This window comes from Pimephales promelas, chromosome 6 (assembly GCF_988280905.1).
Source record: "Pimephales promelas chromosome 6, fPimPro1.hap1.1, whole genome shotgun sequence".
Classification (NCBI taxonomy): Eukaryota; Metazoa; Chordata; class Actinopteri; order Cypriniformes; family Leuciscidae; genus Pimephales; species Pimephales promelas.
In genome coordinates this window covers 42,584,287-42,606,205 of record NC_142774.1, presented here as the reverse complement: position 1 = coordinate 42,606,205, position 21,919 = coordinate 42,584,287, and the positions used below count along the sequence as shown (strand labels likewise).

Genomic DNA, 21,919 nt, shown 5'->3' with positions numbered 1-21,919 from the left:
GAGCAGTGATGGTTCAAATGCAAAGGCAAGAGATCAAAATACAAAAGATGGGAAAAATGCACAAATGCAAAAAGTGCCATTGAGACCATGATAAGGACATAAGTGCAGAGACAAAATTTAAGGAGCATTAAGGCATAAAGGGTATTACAAATTTAATCTAACACCACAAGGAAAAAATATGTAAAAATCACTACAACAGGGCAAAAAAAGGGACTTAACTGGCAAAGGCATAAAAGGCAAAACAGCAGAAATACAAACACTAAAGGGCAATAGGAATGCAAAAGGAAGAATAATCTGAGACGTGCAGCTTTTATGCTTAACAACTTTATTTTGTTCTGTCTTAGAATAGCTTAGACAAGACCATAAAGGGCACAGAACAAAGTTTAAATAGAAGTTAGTAAATAAAATCCTGTACAAAAGGGAAAAAAAGACAGACTGATTGAAATATAGAGGGCATAAAAAATCCTAAAATAAAAAACCTAAAATGTGCTGAAATACAAAAAACAAGGTTAAACAATACAAAGTAGCAAAAATAAGTCAAGTGGACAAAGCTGCTTTAGGATGGGATGTAGAGCCAAAACACAGTCAATAAAATTATAGGGGGGACCTTTGGTGAATGTGCCAGTTACAACTCGGTGGACAACCAACTCAGATGGAGCCATTAGAGATGGGGACCTGGGCAGAGACAAGACCACTGCACTGCAGGGCAATAACTGCCCATGGAGGACCTGATAGAGCATCAACCTAACTTTCACTCTGTCGACCTGTCTTGGGCCTCAGATTACCAGCTCCGCCATAAGTCTGGAGCTTGGCACAAAGGTGGACTCAATGTGTAAAGGGTAAAATGAAGGATGAACCAAAGAGCTGAAAGTAGCCAACAAACACAGGCCACATTAACTAGATGACACAGGTAGAGGAGGGGGGGAGGAGCAGCATCAATGAGAGGCTGAGTGTGAAGGACATCAGACTGGATTGTCTATTTCAGCTGTTTAATGGGAACACAAAATAAACCAAAACAGATTATAAACCTCACAAAAACTTAAAGTAATTTTGAAAATGCAAAAAAAGTTACAATTCACAAATGGGGTGTTCCAAATTACACAATATGGGCACAAGTAAAGTCATAAAAGAGTAGAAACACGGTTTATGGTCTATATTTGTTTCCATGTTCTGTTTAAAGCCTTTTGTTAACCCAAGTAAAAAAAAAAACAAAGAAATCAAAAAACAAAATCAAGTGCAACAAAATACAAAAAAGTAAGTTTACAACTTCAATACAAAGCTTTACAATATAAGAAAGGAAAACAAGTCAAACACAAGTCAGGATCTACACAAGTCAAACACAAGTCAAGACCCACAAGTCAAACACAAGTCAAGATCAACACAAGTCAAACACAAGTCAGGATCCACATGTCAAGATCCACACAAGTCAACACAAGTCAGGATCCACAAAAGTCAAACACAAGTCAGGATCTACACAAGTCAAACACAAGTCAAGACACACAAGTCAAACACAAGTCAAGATCAACACAAGTCAAACACAAGTCAGGATCCACATGTCAAGATCCACACAAGTCAACACAAGTCAGGATCCACAAAAGTCAAACACAAGTCAGGATCCACACAAGTCAAACACAAGTCAAGACACAAGTCAAACACAAGTCAAGACACAAGTCAAACACAAGTCAAGACCCACACAAGTCAAACACAAGTAAAGATCCAAACAAGTCAAACAAGTCAAGATCCACTCAAGTCAAACACAAGTCAGGATCCACAAAAGTCAAACACAAGTCAGGATCCACACAAGTCAAACACAAGTCAGGATCCACACAAGTCAAACACAAGTCAGGATCCACACAAGTCAAACACAAGTAAAGATCAACACAAGTCAAACAAGTCAAGATCCACTCAAGTCAAACACAAGTCAGGATCCACAAGTCAAGATCCACACAAGTCAAGATCCACACAAGTCAAACCCCATCAGCATAAAATAGTCAATTGGACAGGAACATAGAACAGCATAATTACTAACAATTAAAATAGCATAAATGAAAGATGGAAGACATTTAATCATAAACAAAAAACAACGGGCTTAGAAAAACAATTGGCTTAGAAAAAAAATGCAAAGACAAGAGAAAGAAATAAAATAAATGCAAACGATAGGAAAATGCACAAATACAAAATTGTAAATTTTGAAAAAGTACATGTCACAGGGTGACAAAATCCAACTTTGTCCCCAACAAAGCGGAACTAATGTTCGCCGTGATTGCCTCCCGCCGGACCCAAAAAAAGGAACACCAGGTTAGTTCCAGGGCAGCGCAAAAATCCCCAAAAATGGGGTGATCAGCCAAACGTCGCTGGCAGCTGTGCATGGGGAGTAAAGCTTCGCGATTGGGACGCGTTGCGATTAGAGGAGTATAAAAGGAGGAAGTACAGACCAAACGGGGAATTGTTTTGGGAGAAGTGCTCTCAGAGAAAGTGTGAGCCGTGGTGAAGAGGAAGTGGGGCCGGCGAACGGGCACGGTGCTGTGAGTTGGGAGAAAGAGCAGGCTGATTCAATGAGAAGGAGGCAACCATGGGACAGAAGATCATTTGTGAGAGATCATGAGTAGTCCAAATCAATTTCCATCCTCCTCTCGTGTCTGTGGGACCTCTTGATGTGAATGCCAGTTCAGAAGAAGGGCGACGGCCATATATGAGTATTTCCCACTGAGTGCTGAATTGTTGAGATGAAGGGATGTGATGCACTGTTTGCTGTGTGAAGTGTAAACCTAAACCCCTGGATGTCCACTTCTTACCGGAGTTTTCCCATCACATTCTGACTGCATAAGAAGAGGCTAACATTGCTGTACTTCACAGACCATTGAGTGTATTTATCTGGCAGCCCACTGTGAAGAGAGACACATAGTGAACGCTTAACTGACTGCTAGTGAAACCTCCAGCCGTAAGTTCTCTGTCTGTCACTTAAAGAAGAGGATTACGTACCTGTCTGCTTTGCAGTGAAGCTCCCCCGCTGCAAGCTCTGTGTCTGTTGGCCCTGCAAGTGAATTCAAGTTTGTTTGTATAGTCCTTTCACAATACTTGTTTCAAAGCAGCTTTACAGAAAGTGCATTACAGGAAAGTACATGGAAAATTACATTTAGTTAATCATGTTATATTAAGGGCATAACATATCAGCAGCATTGAGTCGTCTCTCCACAGGCGTCGAGTCATCTTTCACAGGTGTTGAGTCGTCTCTTCATAGGCATTTAGTCTTCTCATCGCAGGTGTTGGGGCATCTGAAGTCTCCATGAGAGGCTGGATACAAACTGGAGCTGACGAACGCCATTTTTCTCGGGACAAGCGTCCCGAGATAACGGCAGAAAACAGATGGGAAATAATTAGCATAGCTGATGTTCATAATGATTTCCATTACACAGGAGTAGATGTTAAAAAAAACACTCACAAACTCTCCACAACCCAACCATACGCGCCAACCCGTTTGACTAAGGCTGTCGAGCCCCACTGTGGCAGTAATGCGTTTCATTGGCAACGGCTCCGTATGGCATACCACCTACCGCAATAACACAATATCTGCCCAACCACCCATCATTCACACAATACACACAGGAAAAGTAATGACTGTAAATACTATGCAACCTATACAAGTAACCTACAGACTCTTTAAGTTTTAAAGTATTAAAAGCATTCGACCTGATTCAGTCTTTAGTCTAGTTTTAAACTTTGACAGCGAGTCAGAGCGTCAAACCATATCGGGAAGGATATTCCAGAGTTTGAGCGTAAATAATTTAAGTTTGAGCCTAACTTTTATTTCTGGAATATTTACATTAATAAATAACTAATGTTAATTACAAGCAATTGTTTAGCAGTGTCGTTAATAATCCTTAAGCAAGAACTGACCACAGAGAAGTCATCTTAACAAATTGTAAGTACCATTCGAACGCTTATAATTTAGGGCAGATTTGACTTATTCGACCTGACCTGAGGATAAAAAATAATAATGTTAAAGGTGTTAAAATTAAAGCGCACAAACACCGTAAAACATGGCGCACAACGTGGGGCTTTAACTGTTCAATTCTGGCCAGTAATTGAACAGTTAAGTGCCTTCTAAATAGTATGTGTGTGGATATGCATAAGGATTAAAAATGTATTTTCTTTTTTTGGGAAAAAAAAGAAACATCAAATAGAAGACGACTAGACAAATAATCTTTTCTAGATTAGTATCTTTTTTTCCAACTAAGTTTAACACCCAAAACAGGTTAGATGTGCACATAAGAAATAAGTTGAAGGGTGATTGAAAGTCTAATAAGTCTATTCCAAAGAGGCTAAGCTATGGCAGCAAAAGCCCAGGAAAAATCCAGCATGACTTTTATACAACCATGTACATGGGGTGATTCTCGTATATTAGGATGGCGAAAGATAGCCTTACAGGCAGAGACATCAGTCCAAGAGATGGAACCAGGAGAAACATTCCTTTTAAAGGAGCGACTTTGACTTACTAGTCATTAGGTGTGTAACGTCTTGGAGAGGTCAGACAGAACAGCCGCTCCGATTCTGCTGAGGTGAAGCATAATAGAGCCTAGGTCTCTCCCAGAACAGATTCCAATTATTTACAAAGAGCAGTTTCTGTTCATTACACAATGAGATTAATAATTCAATTAGTGCAAATAGACTACTGAACCTTTCCTGTCCTTGTCTGTAAGAGGGAAGCATTTCAGACACGATGATCGTTGCTTCAGGCGATGTGTTGCGTACCATCTCGATCAGGCTCCTGTAGTCCTTCTTCAGAACCTCAGCCTGATGTCGTTCGCTCCCACGTTCAGCACAACAGCTCCGACGCGCTCATCACCGTTCAGGATCTCGGGAACCTGTGCAGCAACATCAAGAACATGAGCACCAGGAAAGCAGTGAGTGCGCACCTTATCCTTACCTGAGGTAGCAAGGACATGACGGATAATGGATGTGCCGATGATCACAGCGTCGTCGCGTTCCGACTCGAGAAGAGTGGAGAAGCAGTTCCGGGCGGCGGAGAGGTTCTAGCTCTGGTCCTGGCTCGTGTCTTCCGCTGTGTGATCCAGGGTGTTGTGTCGGTGCCGGACTGAATGAAGCCAGAGATGATCGCGTCCTCCTGGGCAAAGAAACACATGGAGTAGACGAAGTCAGAGTCAAAGAGCAACTAACCACTGACTTGTGAGCATCGGCGTGTGATGTTTCAAGCGCTGACCGCCGATCCAGCAGCTCACAGGCAGAGTCGTCTCTCCACAGGCGTTGAGTCGTCTCTCCACAGGCGTCACTAAACGAGGAACAGACAGTTTCAATATAATGTTCCACACTAAGCATATCAATTACGTTTGGACAACAAAGACTGTGATTTGGACTTTGACTTACTATTTATTAGGTGTGTGCAAATAATCTACTGAACCTTTCCTGTCCTTGTCTGTACGTGGGAAGCGGCCCAGACACGATGATCGTTGCTTCAGGCGATGTGTTGCATATCGTCTCCATCAGGCTCCTGTAGAACTTCTTCAGAACCTCAGCCTGATGTTGTTCACTCCCACGTGCAGTACAGCAGCGCCGACAAACTGAAGTTGACGAACGCCATTTTTCTCGGGACAAGCGTCCCGAGATAACAGCAGAAAACAGATGGGAAATAATTAGCATAGCTGATGTCCATAATGATTTCCCTTACACAGGAGTAGATTTCAGAGTTTGAGCATAAAGAATTTAAGTTTGAGCCTAACTTTTCTTTCTGGAATATTTACATTAATAAATAACTAATGCTAATTACAAGTAATCATCTAGCAGTGTTCATAAACCTTAAGCAAGAACTGACCACAGAGAAGTCATCTGAACAATTGTAAATACCAATCGAATGATTATGATCTAGGGCAGATTTGACTTACTCGACCTAACCTGAGGATAATAAATAATAAGGTTAAAAGGTGTTAAGATTAAAGTGCACACCGTAAAACATGGCACCCAGCGGGGGGCTTTAACTGTTCAATTCTGGCCAGTAATTGAACAGTTAAACGCCAGCTAAATAGCATGTGCATGGATGTGCTTAAGGATTAGAAATGTATTTTCTTTTTTAAAGATAAATCAATTAGAAGACGACTAATGAAACTTAGTCGAAAAAAAAAATCTAGAAAAGATTATTTAAAGAAGACCCAGAAAGGGTTAGATGTGCAAGGCTCATTGCTTCAGGCGATGTGTTGCGTACCGTCTCGATCAGGCTCCTGTAGTCCTTCTTTAGAACCTCAGCCTGATGTCGTTCGCTCCCACGTTCAGCACAACAGCTCCGATGCCCTCATCACCGTTCAGGAGCTCAGGAACCTGTGCAGCAACATCAAGAACATGAGCACCAGGAAAGCAGTGAGTGCGCACGTTATCCTTACCGGAGGTAGCACGGACATGACGGACCATGGAAGTGCCCAGGATCACGGTGGCGTCACGTTCCAACTAGCGAAGAGGGGAGAAGCAGTTCCGGGTCGAGATCTCGAAGACCGGGAGGGGCGACGGAGAGGTTCTTGCTCTGGTCCTGGCTCGTGTCTTCCGCTGTATGATCCATGGTGTTGTGTCAGTGCTCGACTGAATGAAGCCAGAGATGATCGCGTCCTGCTGGGCAGAGAAACGCATGGAGTAGACGAAGTCAGAGTCAAAGAGTAACTAACCACTGACTTGTGAACATCGGCGTGTGATGTTTCAAGCGCTGACCGCCGATCCAGCAGCTCACAGGCAGAGTCGTCTCTCCACAGGCGTCACTAAACGAGGAAGACACAGTTTCAAGATTATGTTCCACACCAAGCATATCAATTAAGTTTGGACAACAAAGACTGTGATTTTGACTTTGACTTACTATTTATTAGGTGTGTGCAAATAATCTACTGAACCTTTCCTGTCCTTGTCTGTACGTGGTAAGCGGCCCAGACACGATGATCGTTGCTTCAGGCGATGTGTTGCATACCGTCTCGATCAGGCTCCTGTAGAACTTCTTCAGAACCTCAGCCTGATGTTGTTCACTCCCACGTGCAGTACAGCAGCTCCGACAAACTGGAGTTGACGAACGCCATTTTTCTCAGGACAAGCGTCTCAAGATAACAGCAGAAAACAGATGGGAAATAATTAGCATAGCTGAGGTCCATAATGATTTCCCTTACACAGGAGTAGATTCCAGAGTTTTGCAGCATAAAGAATTTAAGTTTGAGCCTAACTTTTATTTCTAGAATATTTACATTAATAAATAACTAATGCTAATTACAAGTAATCGTCTAGCAGTGTTAATAAACCTTAAGCAAGAACTGACCACAGAGAAGTCATCTGAACAATTGTAAATACCATTCAAATGATTATGATTTAGGGCAGATTTGACTTACTCGACCTAACCTGAGGATAATAAATAATAAGGTTAAAAGGTGTTAAGATTAAAGCACACACTCCGTAAAACATGGCGCCCAACGTGGGGCTTTAACTGTTCAATTCTGGCCAGTAATTGAACAGTTCAGTGCCTGCTAAATAGCATGTGCGTGGATATGCTTAAGGATTAGAAATGTATTTTCTTTTTTAAAAATAAATCAATTAGAAGACGACTAATAAAACTTAGTCGAAAAAAAATCTAGAAAAGATTATTTAAAGAAGACCCAGAAAGGGTTAGATGTGCAAGGCTCGTTACTTCAGGCGATGTGTTGCGTACCGTCTTGATCAGGCTCCTGTAGTCCTTCAGAACATCAGCCTGATGTCGTTCGCTCCCACGTTCAGCACAACAGCTCTGACGCGCTCATCACCGTTCAGGATCTCGGGAAGCTGTGCAGCAACATCAAGAACATGAGCACCAGGAAAGCAGTGAGTGCGCACCTTACCCTTACCTGAGGTAGCACAGACATGACAGATCATGGACGTGCCCATGATCATGGCGTCATCGCGTTCCGACTCGCGAAGAGGGGAGAAGCGTTTCCGGGTCGAGATCTCGAAGACCGGGAGGGGCGGCGGAGAGGTTCTATCTCTGGTCCTGGCTCGTGTCTTCCGCTGTGTGATCCATGATGTTGTCCGTGCCGGACTGAATGAAGCCAGAGATGATCGCGTCCTCCTGGGCAGAGAAACGCATGGAGTAGACGAAGTCAAAGAGTAACCAACCACTGACTTGTGAACATCGGCTTGTGATGTTTCAAGCGCTGACAATCCAGCAGCTCACAGGCAGAGTCGTCTCTCCACAGGCGTCACTAAACGAGGAATAGACACAGTTTCAATATGATGTTCCACACTAATCATATCAATTAAGTTTGGACAAGAAAAACTGTGATTTGGACTTTGACTTACTAGTCATGTCTGTAAGTGGGTAGCAGTCCAGACAAGATCGTTGCTTCAGGCGATGTGTTCCGTACCGTCTCGATCAGGCTCCTGTAGTCCTTCAGAACCTCAGCCTGATGTCGTTCGCTCCCACGTTCAGCACAACAGCTCCAACACGCTCATCACCGTTCAGGATCTCGGGAACCTGTGCAGCGACATCAAGAACATGAGCACCAGGAAAGCAGTGAGTGCGCATCTTACCCTTACCTGAGGTAGCACGGACATGACGGATCATGGACGTGCCGATTATCACGGCGGCGTCGCGTTCCGACTCGCGAAGAAGCGTTTCCGGGTCGAGATCTCGAAGACAGGGAGGGGCGGCGGAGAGGTTCTAGCTCTGGTCCTGGCTCGTGTCTTCCGCTGTGTGACCCATGGTGTTGTGCCAGTGCCGGAGTGAATGAAGCCAGAGATGATCGCGTCCTCCTGGGCAGAGAAACGCATGGAGTAGACGAAGTCAGAGTCAAAGAGTAACGAACCACTGACTTGTGAGCATCGGCGTGTGATGTTTGAAGCGCTGACCGCCGATCCAGCAGCTCACAGGCAGAGTCGTCTCTCCACAGGCGTCACTAAACGAGGAATAGACACAATTTTTCTTGTCCAAACTTAATTGATATGATTAGTGTGGAACATTATATTAAAACTGTGATTTGGACTTTGACTTACTAGTCATGTCTGTAAGTGGGAAGCAGTCCAGACATGATCGTTGCTTCAGGCGATGTGTTGCATACCATCTCGACCAGGCTCCTGTAGTCCTTCAGAACCTCAGCCTGATGTCGTTCGCTCCCACGTTCAGCACAACAGCTCAGACGCGCTCATCACCGTTCAGGATCTCAGGAACCTGTGCAGCGACATCAAGAACATGAGCACCAGGAAAGCAGTGAGTGCGCACCTTATCCTTACCTGAGGTAGCACAGACATGACGGACCATGGACGTGCCGATTGTCACGGCGTCGTCACGTTCCGACTCGCAAAGAGGGGAGAAGCGCTTCCGGGTCGAGATCTCGAAGACCGGGAGGGGCGACGGAGAGGTTCTTGCTCTGGTCCTGGCTCGTGTCTTCCACTGTGTGATCCATGGTGTTGTGTCTGTGCCGGACTGAATGAAGCCAGAGATGATCGCGTCCTCCTGGGCAGAGAAACGCATGGAGTAGACGAAGTCAGAGTCAAAGAGTAACTTACCACTGACTTGTGAGCATCGGCGTGTGATGTTTCAAGCGCTGACCGCCGATCCAGCAGCCCACAGGCAGAGTCGTCTCTCCACAGGCGTCACTAAACGAGGAATAGACACAGTTTTAATATAATGTTCCACACTAATCATATCAATTAAGTTTGGACAACAAAGATTGTGATTTGAACTTTGACTTACTATTTATTAGGTGTGTGCAAATAATCTACTGAACCTTTCCTGTCCTTGTCTGTACGTGGGAAGCGGTCCAGACACGATGATCGTTGCTTCAGGCGATGTGTTGCATACCGTCTCGATCAGGCTCCTGTAGAACTTCTTCAGAACCTCAGCCTGATGTTGTTCACTCCCACGTGCAGTACAGCAGCGCCGACAAACTGGAGTTGACGAATGCCATTTTTCTCGGGACAAGTGTCCCGAGATAACAGCAGAAAACAGATGGGAAATAATTAGCATAGCTGAGGTCCATAATGATTTCCCTTACACAGGAGTAGATTCCAGAGTTTTGCAGCATAAAGAATTTAAGTTTGAGCCTAACTTTTATTTCTAGAATATTTACATTAATAAATAACTAATGCTAATTACAAGTAATCGTCTAGCAGTGTTAATAAACCTTAAGCAAGAACTGACCACGGAGAAGTCATCTGAACAATTGTAAATACCATTCAAATGATTATGATTTAGGGCAGATTTGACTTACTCGACCTAACCTGAGGATAATAAATAATAAGGTTATAAGGTGTTAAGATTAAAGCACACACTCTGTAAAACATGGCGCCCAACGTGGGGCTTTAACTGTTCAATTCTGGCCAGTAATTGAACAGTTCAGCGCCTGCTAAATAGCGTGTGCGTGGATATGCTTAAGGATTAGAAACGTATTTTCTTTTTTAAAAATAAATCAATTAGAAGACGACTAATGAAACTTAATTTAAAAAAAATCTAGAATAGATTATTTAAAGAAGACACAGAAAGGGTTAGATGTGCAAGGCTCATTACTTCAGGCGATGTGTTGCGTACCGTCTCGATCAGGCTCCTGTAGTCCTTCAGAACCTCAGCCTGATGTCGTTCGCTCCCACATTCAGCACAACAGCTCAGACGCACTCATCACCGTTCAGGATCTCGGGAACCTGTGCAGCAACATCAAGAACATGAGCATCAGGAAAGCAGTGAGTGCGCACCTTATCCTTACCTGAGGTAGCACGGACATGACGGATAATGGACGTGCCCATGATCACGATGGCGTCGCGTTCCGACTCGCGAAGAGGGGAGAAGCGTTTCCGGGTCGAGATCTCAAAGACCGGGAGGGGCACGGGAGAAGTTCTAGCTCTGATCCTGGCTCGTGTCTTCCGCTGTGTGATCCATGGTGTTGTGTCGGTGCCGGACTGAATGAAGCCAGAGATGATCGCATCCTCCTTGGCAGAGAAACGCATGGAGTAGACGAAGTCAGAGTTAAAGAGTAACGAACCACTGACTTGTGAGCATCGGCGTGTGATGTTTCAAGCACTGACCGCAGATCTAGCAGCTCACAGGCAGAGTAGTCTCTCCACAGGCGTTGAGTCGTCTCTCCACAGGCGTCACTAAACGAGGAATAGACACAGTTTCAATATGATGTTCCACACTAAGCATATCAATTAAGTTTGGACAACAAAGACTGTGATTTGGACTTTGACTTACTATTTATTAGGTGTGCGCAAATAATCTACTGAACCTTTCCTGTCCTTGTCTGTACGTGGGAAGCGGCCCAGACACGATGATCGTTGCTTCAGGCGATGTGTTGCATACCGTCTCGATGAGGCTCCTGTAGAACTTCTTCAGAACCTCAGCCTGATGTTGTTCACTCCCACGTGCAGTACAGCAGCTCCGACAAACTGAAGTTGACGAACGCCATTTTTCTCGGGACAAGTGTCCAGAGATAACAGCAGAAAACAGATGGGAAATAATTAGCATAGCTGATGTCCATAATGATTTCCCTTACACAGGAGTAGATTCCAGAGTTTGAGCATAAAGAATTTAAGTTTGAGCCTAACTTTTATTTCTGGAATATTTACATTAATACATAACTAATGCTAATTACAAGTAATAGTCTAGCAATGTTGTTAATAAACCTTAAGCAAGAACTGACCACAGAGAAGTCATCTGAACAATTGTAAATACCATTCGAATGCTTATGATTTAGGGCAGATTTGACTTACTCAACCTAACCTCAGGATAATAAATAATAAGGTTAAAAGGTGTTAAGATTAAAGCACACACCGTAAAACATGGCGCCCAACGTGGGGCTTTAACTGTTCAATTCTGGCCAGTAATTGAACAGTTCAGCGCCTGCTAAATAGCGTGTGCGTGGATATGCTTAAGGATTAGAAATTTATTTTCTTTTTTAAAGAAATCAATTAGAAGACGACTAATGAAACTTACTCGGAAAAAAAAATCTAGAAAAGATTATTTAAAGACAGAGAAAGGGTTAGATGTGCAAGGCTCATTACTTCAGGCGATGTGCTGCGTACCGTCTTGATCAGGCTCCTGTAGTCCTTCAGAACCTCAGCCTGATGTCGTTCGCTCCCACGTTCAGCACAACAGCTCCAACACGCTCATCACCGTTCAGGATCTCGGGAACCTGTGCAGCGACATCAAGAACATGAGCACCAGGAAAGCAGTGAGTGCGCACCTTATCCTTACCTGAGGTAGCACAGACATGACGGATCATGGACGTGCCGATTGTCACGGCGTCATCGCGTTCCAACTCGCAAAGAGGGGAGAAGCGGTTCTGGGTCGAGATCTCGAAGACCGGGAGGGGCAACGGAGAGGTTCTAGCTCTGGTCCTGGCTCGTGTCTTCCACTGTGTGATCCATGGTGTTGTGTCGGTGCCGGAGTGAATAAAGCCAGAGATGATCGCGTCCCCCTGGGCAGAGAAACGCTTGGAGTAGATGAAGTCAGAGTCAAAGAGTAACCAACCACTGACTTGTGAGCATCGGCTTGTGATGTTTCAAGCACTGACTACCGATCCAGCAGCTCAGCTTGCTTCTCTGGCAGACCACGGACATATTTCTCCACGTATTTCAGCTCCTGCTTCACCGAAAACAGCTTGAATGTGGCCACACCTGCACTCAGAGGTAACGTTAGACACACATCTGATGTGTTCGCCATTATAGCAGATGAACAGTTAATTAGTAGTGATACTACAACTATCACTACTAATTTAGGACTGAAATGCCGGGTATAACCCTATCCTTTCAGTGAAACGAGTGTGAAATGAGACGGCCGACGGTCGTATATGTGTTTTTCCCACTGAGTGCTGAATTGAGTGCTGAGATGAAGTGATGTGATGCACTGTTTGCTGTGTGAAGTGTGAACCTAAACCCGCTGGATGGCCATTTCTAACCCGAGTTTATCACATTTTGACTGCATAAGAAAAGGCTAACACTGTTGTACTCTACAGATCGTTGTGTATTTATCCGACAGCCCACTGTGAAGAGAGACACGTAGCGAACGCTTAACCGACTGCTTTGCAGCGAAACCTCCAGCTGTAATTTCTCTGTCTGTCACTTAAAGAAGAGGATTACGTACCTGTAAACTCACCTGACTGTGACACATCAGAGAGAGAGGACGGGGCAATCTGCAGATTCACAGTAAAGCGTAACGATGAACTACAGTATCTGTGACGCACACACACGCACACCAGAGAGAGAGAGAGGGAGGACGGGGCAATCTGTAGTTTCACAGTAAAGGGTTACAATGATCTACAGTACCCGTGACACACACACACACACCAGAGAGAGAGGACGGGGCGATCTGCTGATTCACAGTAAAGCGTTACGATGAACTACAGTACCTGTGACACACACACATAAAATAAAAGCATCAGCTAAATGAATGGATTTGGATAAAAGCATCAGCTAAATGAATAAATGTAAACAAGCAGCAGTCCAGTAACTCGTGGTGAGAACAGGCTTAGGTCAAGGCAGGCAGCACAGGTTCACATACGGTCCAGAAGACGTTTAAGGGTCAAGCGTCCCGGCAAACACAGAATACTGAAACAGAGAATAATGCTCAGAGAAGTTACCTTACAATGTCACAAGACTTCGCACCAGACAAAAAGATCACTCCGGCTCAAATAAGGAACTCAATAATCGGTAATCAAACACAACTGAAACATAATTAACCATAATGAGCCCATGGTGAAAACACAACACAAGGAGAGAGTGCCCTCCAGTGGTTCACACGGGCACTCCAGCTGGCATACATAACAGTAAATACAAAGATGGGAAACGCATAAATACAAAAAGGGCCATTAAGACTACAGACACAACAATAAAGGAGCATAAAGGCATAAGTAAAACAGAAGGGATAAAAAGGGTGAGACTTTAAAATGAACGACAACACACGGAATAAATGTAAACTGTTAAAAACCATCACTACAAAAGGAACAAAAGTATAAATAAACACAAAAGGGGAACAGGAATGCAAAGAATGAATAATCAGAGAGATACAGTTTTCATGCTTGTGAACTTTATGGTCTTGTCTAAGCTATTCTAAGACAGGACAAAATTATTTTTAAAAAGGCACATAGAACAAAGTTTAAATAATAAATAAAAACAGATTAGAGGGCATAAAAAAATAAGACAATCCTAGAAAGTGCAGAACTATTCTGGAAATAGGGTTGTAGTAACACTGTAAACTAAAGAGAATTATAATACAGGAGAGTATTTCCAAGAGTAAGTGGCAAGCGTACCTGCTCTCAAACCCCATCCAAGGTTTGGTGAAGTTGGTAGAGGGACATGGTGGTACTTTGATCAAATCCAGGTCTCAGTTTGATCCAATCGTCATACTTGGCTCGTCTTGGGATTGACCAAGTCAGGTTTGGGATATCAGACAGCTGTAAAACAATGAGGGGTGAGATAAAAAGTGTGGGTTAACAAAACATTAAAAATAGACAGGTGTGCAAAAAAAAACCTCAGGTGACTATCTGCATCCTTGCTCAGACCTCCTACACACACTCACTCTCTCTCTCACACACACACACACACACACACACACATTCAGCATCAGTGCTAAAGCTCATTTAGGTGCATGAGTGATCAAATAGGACGATCCAGCACTTCAAATTAAAACAAAAAGCACAGCACTTAAACAGCAAAGTTACACCAGATTTATACACACTCATGATCCAATGCTTTCTAACACTGTCCAAAACAGCAGAGTTTAGACCACAAACAATGAACAAACCAAGTATATTGCTTCAGTTCTTGAGTTGGCAGGTGAAGATAGAGGGGATGGCCTCAAATGGTAAGTATATCCACCCACACACACACACACACACACACACACGCACACGCACACGCACACGCACACGCACACGCACCCTTTGGTTGCTGTGAGAGTGAATGAATGAACAATGTATTTGTCTTACAGGGATTGCAGGACCATTGGAGGTAGAGAACAGACGAGGGAACTAGGAGACAGGATCTAGGCGAACGCTCAGAGGATCAATAACTCAGGACATCATACAGTGAGTCATCCACAGACTAAGACCAAACAAGGTGTGTGACTGAGGTGTGTTTAAATACTGTGGTGATGAGTGTGCTGATCAGGTGCAGCTGAGGATGATGGCTGAGTAATTAAGTGCAGGTGAGGAGCAGGAGGACTTCTGGGAATTGTAGTTTTGAGTGATATGTAATCTAAACCACATACTCACTGGGTAGGTACTTCATTTCAATAAACTTGACGAGTGCTAAAGGTGTAGGTACTTTATAGCCTGATCACATTAAGTATAAATGTGATCTGGACATCTGCCATGTTCACGTTATACCAAGTGCAACAATTTAAAAGATATGAGCGACAGGTTTAATTCATGTATCTGTAAATAGCTTGATATTGATGAAACTTGCTCATTTTGTGGTTTTGTTGAAGAATCAAGTGTCCATTTATTTTGTGATTTTAGCGTAACCAATACATTTATGGTTGATTTAAGTTCTTATATTTTTAACCCTACTAATGTGACCCACAGTTTTATCCTTAAAGATATTATTTTTAATTACTAGCCCTAACCCAAAATCGTCATCTCTTGGATATGTTGTTAATTTCTTTATTTTATATGCAACAAAATTTCTTTGTCAATCAAAAGTGGTTTAAATCTGTTTTTTTCATTTTTTGGTCAAATTTAACTTCATTTCATCCCTCAGGCTTGTATATGACAAAAAAAATGTATGTATTGTGGTGAATTATTCAAAGATATTTAACCTTCTCATCAATATTTAACCTTCTCTTTAACCTTCTTCTCAAGTTATCTTATATTAGTATCTACACAAACCCATGATATTTGTTTTCCTTTTTTTCATCATTTTGATTGTTCACTGTTACAACCATGGTATATTTCCCTGATGTTTTATGTGATTATAATTTCTGCAATAAAAAAAATTAAATAAGCGACAGGTGCTCCAACACCTCATAACATCAGTAGCTCGACAGTCAGAACGTTTGAACTGTTTGTAATGTCTGCACAGCTGCTCGAAGATCTCGCCCTAACCCTTAACCCTTAACCCCAACGGGCAGCGGCTCGAAGATCTCGTTTCAGAGGAAACTGTTGATTTAATATTTGAAAAATGTAAGTATCACTCCTTGAACTACATCGCTAGCCCAGTCCAACACACACAATAATAATGATGAATGCTGACCAATACTTTATTATGTTACTTTTTTTCACTGAAAATGATATATTTTAGTAAAACAATCAAAATGTTATTTGATTTGTAATATGACATAGCTTTGTGTTGCACACGGCTCAGTTTCTAGATCCTATAAAATCAAAACTATGGACCAGAAACAAGATTTAGATCGACTCACTGAAGAAATAAAATGCAAAGATTATAAAAGGAAAGAATAAAATAAATGAACCACGCAGACGATTGGAATGCAGCTAATTAATCAAAAATTTAGTGTATTTTTCCTCTTTGTTTCTTATTTTGCGTTGTTTTTTTTGCGTTTTTTTCTCTTTGTTTCTTATTTTGAGTTGTATCCTTTTTTTAAAAAAAAAAGATTAAAAGAATGAAAGAAAAACAGAATAAAACGACAAATAGAATGCAGTAACACTATTTCAAATAAATGATAAACACAGAGTCAAAAATTCCCAATCTCAATTTCTGAAATTCAACCTCAGTGTCTCGATTTCAAGTTCAATGTTATGGTTTCAAATTCCCCAAAAAATGATTGAGTAGGAACGTTCATTAAAAATTAACAGTTCAGTCCATGAGGGGGAAAAAATGTTCTAACTGAAGACTCTGTCCAGAGGAATGCATTGCTTCGGCTCTGTGAATGTTTGCTCTGGACGAATGTTTGAGAACATGCCTGACACATGAAGTTAAACACGGAAACATGTAGATATTAGGCAGATTCATTTATTCAGATTCAAATATTTACACTGAAAAATTCAGTATTCAGCAGAAATAGACCATTTTACAATAATAAATCATCAAATTAATCTCACAACAACTGGAATATGTTCATTTACTGATCAATGTTTAGTTCATGCTGAAGTTCTGAAAATACATGTAACGAATGTCTTCACAGTCCTGCGAAGCTTTAAAAAAAAACAACTCTAAAACGGAGTAAATGAAAAACTGTGTTGCTTCTTCACTGTCAAAATTACATACACAACGTGGCAAAGTGTTCATCACCAATAAACTGCAGGCCTAAAGCTGGTGAAAGTAAACTATATTTACATAGCAGTCTTTTGTGCTTTAATATTCACAGATCATGTCGCGATTTGATTTATTGTTCATCTTTCCTTTCGATGTATTCACCCATACTCTAGTTTGTGTTTTACGTGACAGCTGCATTATACTGTAAATTCCATTTTTTTTTTCTATGACCAGGGATTCACATACCGGTCCGGTATGCGTGCGAGTAAGATTTCGACAACATTTCGCGTTGTCCGTCACCTTCTCCATACTCCATTCTGAGCCTAACAACACTTTCAAGGTGCTTACGACGGGATCCTGCTCGGCGACAGGGCTATGTCTGACGCCAATCCCTGACCCAAACCTGTTGCAAAGCAGCTCAAGTCAGGACAAGGGCAAACACTGAAATGACATTTGGGCAACTATTAAGATTTGTCTGAAGAGTTGTTAGTTAAAATCTTGATTTTCATAAATAAGAGAATTGCGCTGCTTTGAATGAGTTTCAGTCTCAGCATGTGATTGGCTGTTCGCTACTGATGTCACACCTAAACTCAGGATCAAAGCCTGACAGAGAAAGTTGCAGGGATGCAAACACATGTATGGTCAAAAAAGGGAGAGGTAATCGAAGCCCTCGCCCCACGGAAAATATCCAGAAACTTGCATCGTCACCAACACCTGCCATTCCTGGCCTGGACACGTTTACTAAATATGTTTCAGCCTTTAAATCAGTTCTCACACACACACACACACACACACACACACACACACACACAAAAAAGGTTTTACAAAAAGGCAAACCTCACATTTCAGCCTTAAAAGATTGAGTCAGAAAAAAAATTATTGACATTTACATTAATGCACATTAGCTTATCTTTTATTAATAATAGTAAAATTCGGTCCGATTTTCCCGTGGCGTCTGTCATTGCTGAGCATCCACTGCGCTCTCCACAATGACAAAGAAGTTTTAGTAGCTAATAGACTTGGACCACCGAAAAACGCTTGCTGTCGCTCTGCTACAAGATTTATTTACGGAGAAGAGAAAAACACTGATAGCCAAACATTGAAAATACAGGAGAGGGAAAAATCAGATTTGGGTCACTTGAACCATGCAGTGTCAATGGGGCCTTTAAATCAAAGACTGAAACAGATATGGAAGGGTTCTGCAAAATATATATTTATATATATATAAAAAATTATTTTAAAAAAACTTGCAGCAAAAATGGGCATCCGTTCAAACATTTTAAAAATCAAAATATCAATAACATTACGCAAAGTTAATGTCACTGATTATGACTAAATGAAATAATTCAAGGAGACTCGAGGTTGATGGCGAAACCTTTATTAATCCTCAAAGCAAGAGTTTAGCGCTTGCCGCCGACGCGAGGAGCGTTGACCTTCATTGGCTTGGCGATCTTCTGCTTCGGGGCGTTCTTAGCTGGGGCCTGAAAACAAGACCGACACGTTACTGACCGCTTGCAGGACTTCGAGGAGTTAATCAGGGTTAGAGGTCATGATTAAGTGTAGGACTATAAATGACACTGAGCACCCATGAAGAGAGTACGAGGTGTAGACATAGTCCCTCTGCTCTATGCCACCTTATGACACAGAAGCGACAGAATCAGTCACACTGCAACGCCTCAAGGGGCAAAAGATAAACGAACAGGTTTATCCCAGTCTAACCCAGGACAAGAGCTGAGGACGGCAGAATAAAGCAGATCTAACCTTGGTGCTCTGAGCCGACGGCTTCTTCGTCACTTGCTTCGCCTTCTTGGCCTCTTTAGCAGCCCTGAAACACCAGATCCAGAGTACAGTTAGCACATAGCAACACTCGGTTTCAGCCAATCACAGCCCTGCGTGAGAAAGAGCTTGTTTTATAAACTCACAGGCGGCAGATCACACTGACTTCACACTGTAAACACGAGATCTCTTACTTCAACGTGTACTTCTGTATGACTGTGCTGCGCGAGTCCTCAATCTGTAGCGCATGCGAGTCAGTTCGGGACAATAATCGGTTCACACTGGAAGGTTAGGTCATCGAACACCTGTTCAAGCTCAGCGGCGGTGAGGGTTAGGGCATCGAACACCTGTGGCTCCCACTTAATACACTACACTTGATGAACAGCTTTTAGGTCTGTTAGAGAACACTACAATTAGAAGATGAACCTCGTCTCCTGAACGAGGAGTCGGATCGCGTTCATACACATTTGTCTTAAGAATTGGGTTTAAATCTAAAATATTGCCAAATAGCTGCTTTTTAGATTTCGATGTGAAAGTACATCTTCCGCCTCAAAAAAAAAAAAAAAAAAAAGCAACTGGGCGACCAACAAGAATGTCAGTCGACCCTGACGCCATCGACCGATTAGTCGACTAAATGACTAAAGTTGACAGCCCTAATACACACACGGCGTAAGACACATCCAAGTTCTGTTAATAAAAGTTCTAGATTTAAATTAAATAAGTTTGTCATTGTACTGTTTTGTTGGGTGAGTTTTTCATTAAGAATAATAATTCAAGCAAATGACGTCCCGAATCGCCACTAATTCAAAAGCAAAATGCAGTGTCACATCCTCAGCGCACATCCCTGTTCCCTAAGCTAATCAAGGGCTCCTGGACTAAAGTATGGATTTGAAAATTAATTTTGACCTGTCAATCATACAGAACATTGTGCGATTACGGTTAAACCATGACGGGTGTCAATGCAGTGTTAGGGCCGGTCACCTGATCGCTTGCTCTCTCTGCGCTTTACGCACTTCCGGCTTCTGGTTCCTCTTGGCCAGGATCTCGGCCAGAGACGCACCGGTGATCGCCCGCTGGAACTTCACCGCGCGCCGCGTGCGCTTCTTAGATACCTCTTCCTGATGGGGCAAACACACACACACATTAGACACCTCTTCCTGACAGGGCAAACACACACACACACACACACTAGACACCTCTGCTCTCGACATGGTCTATGTTTGAGAGAAACGAGAACTGTGTGCCGCTAAACGTCACACACTACGCAGTTGTCCACATCTGTCACCACGTTTACGCCATGGCTATGCTAATACGAACGGAAACCGAGGATAGCACGGCTATTGCGTAATTGACAGGCGACTTTTTTCCAGAACAGACACTAATTCAAAATTGGAATTTCTCTGAAATAAAAAAAAAATCTTTGGAGACTTTTGGGATATTGTAAGAACACAACTGCAGGAAATACGACACTGTGCAAACTGATTTTTGTATTACAAAAATCATACATATTGTACCTTTAACTAGAAAGGTTTTGAGAAAACAAATACAAAATAAGAATATATTTTTTTAAATTAATAAAAACATTAAGAATATAATTTGTTAAACTGTTACCAACCCGTTGTTGAATTGAATATTTCATGATATTAATTACACATACTTTTTGATTAATAAAATTAATTTAACCATCCAGAAAAATCCAAACAGAAAAAAACAAAACAAAAACAAACAACAACAGAGAAACTGTTGTGACGTTACGGGGGTGATAACGCAGTGGATAAGACGTTTGCTATACGAAACTGCCTTAGTCGAATCCACTGTGAGACACCAATGTGTCCCTGAGCAAGACACTTAAGCCCTAGCTGCTCCAGAGGCGTGCGACCTCTGAAACACATATATAGCAGTTGTAAGTCGCTGTGGATAAAAGCATCAACTAAATGAATAAATGTACACGTGTAAAGCTTGAGCACTCTTCACATCAATGTTACAGCATCTGCTATAATAACATCTGCTCATAAAATTGGCATCTATAAGAGTATTGTTCAGGAACCCGTACCGAAGTCATGGTGTCAGTATCCTACTGTTTTTAACGCTACGGTTACACAGACACAGGTTGGGGATATCGGGGTGTGTTAATATACGGAGAGCTGGCGGGGTCAAACTCACAGACTGGCCCTTCTTGTGTTTGCGCCGGTACAGAACGGTCCAGTTGATCTGTCTAGGGTTCCTCTTGGACAGGAACGCAGACTCACATTTAGCATTCAGGAACTGGAAGACCTGCAGAAAGAGGTTTACAGGAGCATGACATCACTAATACTGAGACCTGACGTCACATTTATTAAGTTCAGTAACGACCATAACTATAAATAATAGACGATGTTTCCCACAGCATCGAGAACCTTCTCTTACGTTTTTAGTTCTAAAGCCTGCTCAAACCAACTCACACACACTGTTTTTCTCACTCACTCTCACACACACACACACACACACACCGTGTTCATAGTGACTACCCGATCATTAGCTCTGGCTAGCACTTAAGCTAACTAACCGGCCAGTACTAGTCTGAATAAACAAACCGCAGCCTGTCGGACGTACATGATACATGTTCACATCACGAGATGCTAAAAGTCACTGAATAAAGTCAAATTCTCGTAGTTTGTGCTTTTACCTTTCCATCGATCCTGGCGTAGCGCCGGCCATGACCGGGATAGATTTTATATCCACTAAAACTGCACAGCTCGACCCTGCAGATCAGAAATGAGAGTTATTACAGATTAATTTTATTTACCGTTAAGCTATGAACTTTTTTAAGTGCAATTTTACACGATAATCTTTAGGATGTTTAAGGATGAACACAGACTGTACTCACTTCATGGCGGCGTTTCAGATAGGGAAGAGGAAAAGGAATTGTGGGTAAGCGGTTTATAAAGGAGCTTATTTCACAAATGCAAAAGATTTTTTCGAAGTAAACATAAATTTGATATATAATTAC

The 21,919-nt window shown here is 42.3% G+C and overlaps 1 protein-coding gene, 1 long non-coding RNA gene and 1 other non-coding gene across 3 annotated transcripts; all 3 read right to left on the bottom strand.

Moving 5' to 3' along the window:
• Window positions 1–251: 251 nt before the first annotated feature.
• Window positions 252–5,334, bottom strand: LOC120476286 (uncharacterized). Its single transcript, XR_016168973.1, has 4 exons — window positions 4,928–5,334; window positions 3,135–4,865; window positions 2,983–3,034; window positions 252–2,885 (listed from the first exon to the last, which is right to left on the bottom strand). It is a non-coding gene; the product is annotated as an uncharacterized LOC120476286 (long non-coding RNA).
• Window positions 5,335–18,516: 13,182 nt separating this feature from the next.
• Window positions 18,517–21,874, bottom strand: rpl24 (ribosomal protein L24). The gene is made up of 6 exons (XM_039646903.2): window positions 21,797–21,874; window positions 21,596–21,671; window positions 21,094–21,204; window positions 19,912–20,048; window positions 18,916–18,979; window positions 18,517–18,635 (listed from the first exon to the last, which is right to left on the bottom strand). The coding sequence occupies exons 1-6, from the start codon at window positions 21,799–21,801 to the stop codon at window positions 18,555–18,557; spliced, it is 474 nt and encodes a 157-aa protein (XP_039502837.1). The 5' UTR covers window positions 21,802–21,874; the 3' UTR covers window positions 18,517–18,554.
• Window positions 18,711–18,842, bottom strand: LOC120459177 (small nucleolar RNA SNORA17). Its single transcript, XR_005617306.1, has one exon. It is a non-coding gene; the product is annotated as a small nucleolar RNA SNORA17 (small nucleolar RNA).
• Window positions 21,875–21,919: the final 45 nt, after the last annotated feature.

Bases quoted from the DNA above. Each gene is read 5' to 3' on its own strand.
- rpl24 (XM_039646903.2), bottom strand. The intron at 20,049-21,093 runs GTGAGTTTGACC...TTGCCCCATCAG, and splicing joins AACACAAGAAGGGCCAGTCT to GAAGAGGTATCTAAGAAGCG. The intron at 18,980-19,911 runs GTGACCGGCCCT...CTGGTGTTTCAG, and splicing joins CAGAGAGAGCAAGCGATCAG to GGCTGCTAAAGAGGCCAAGA.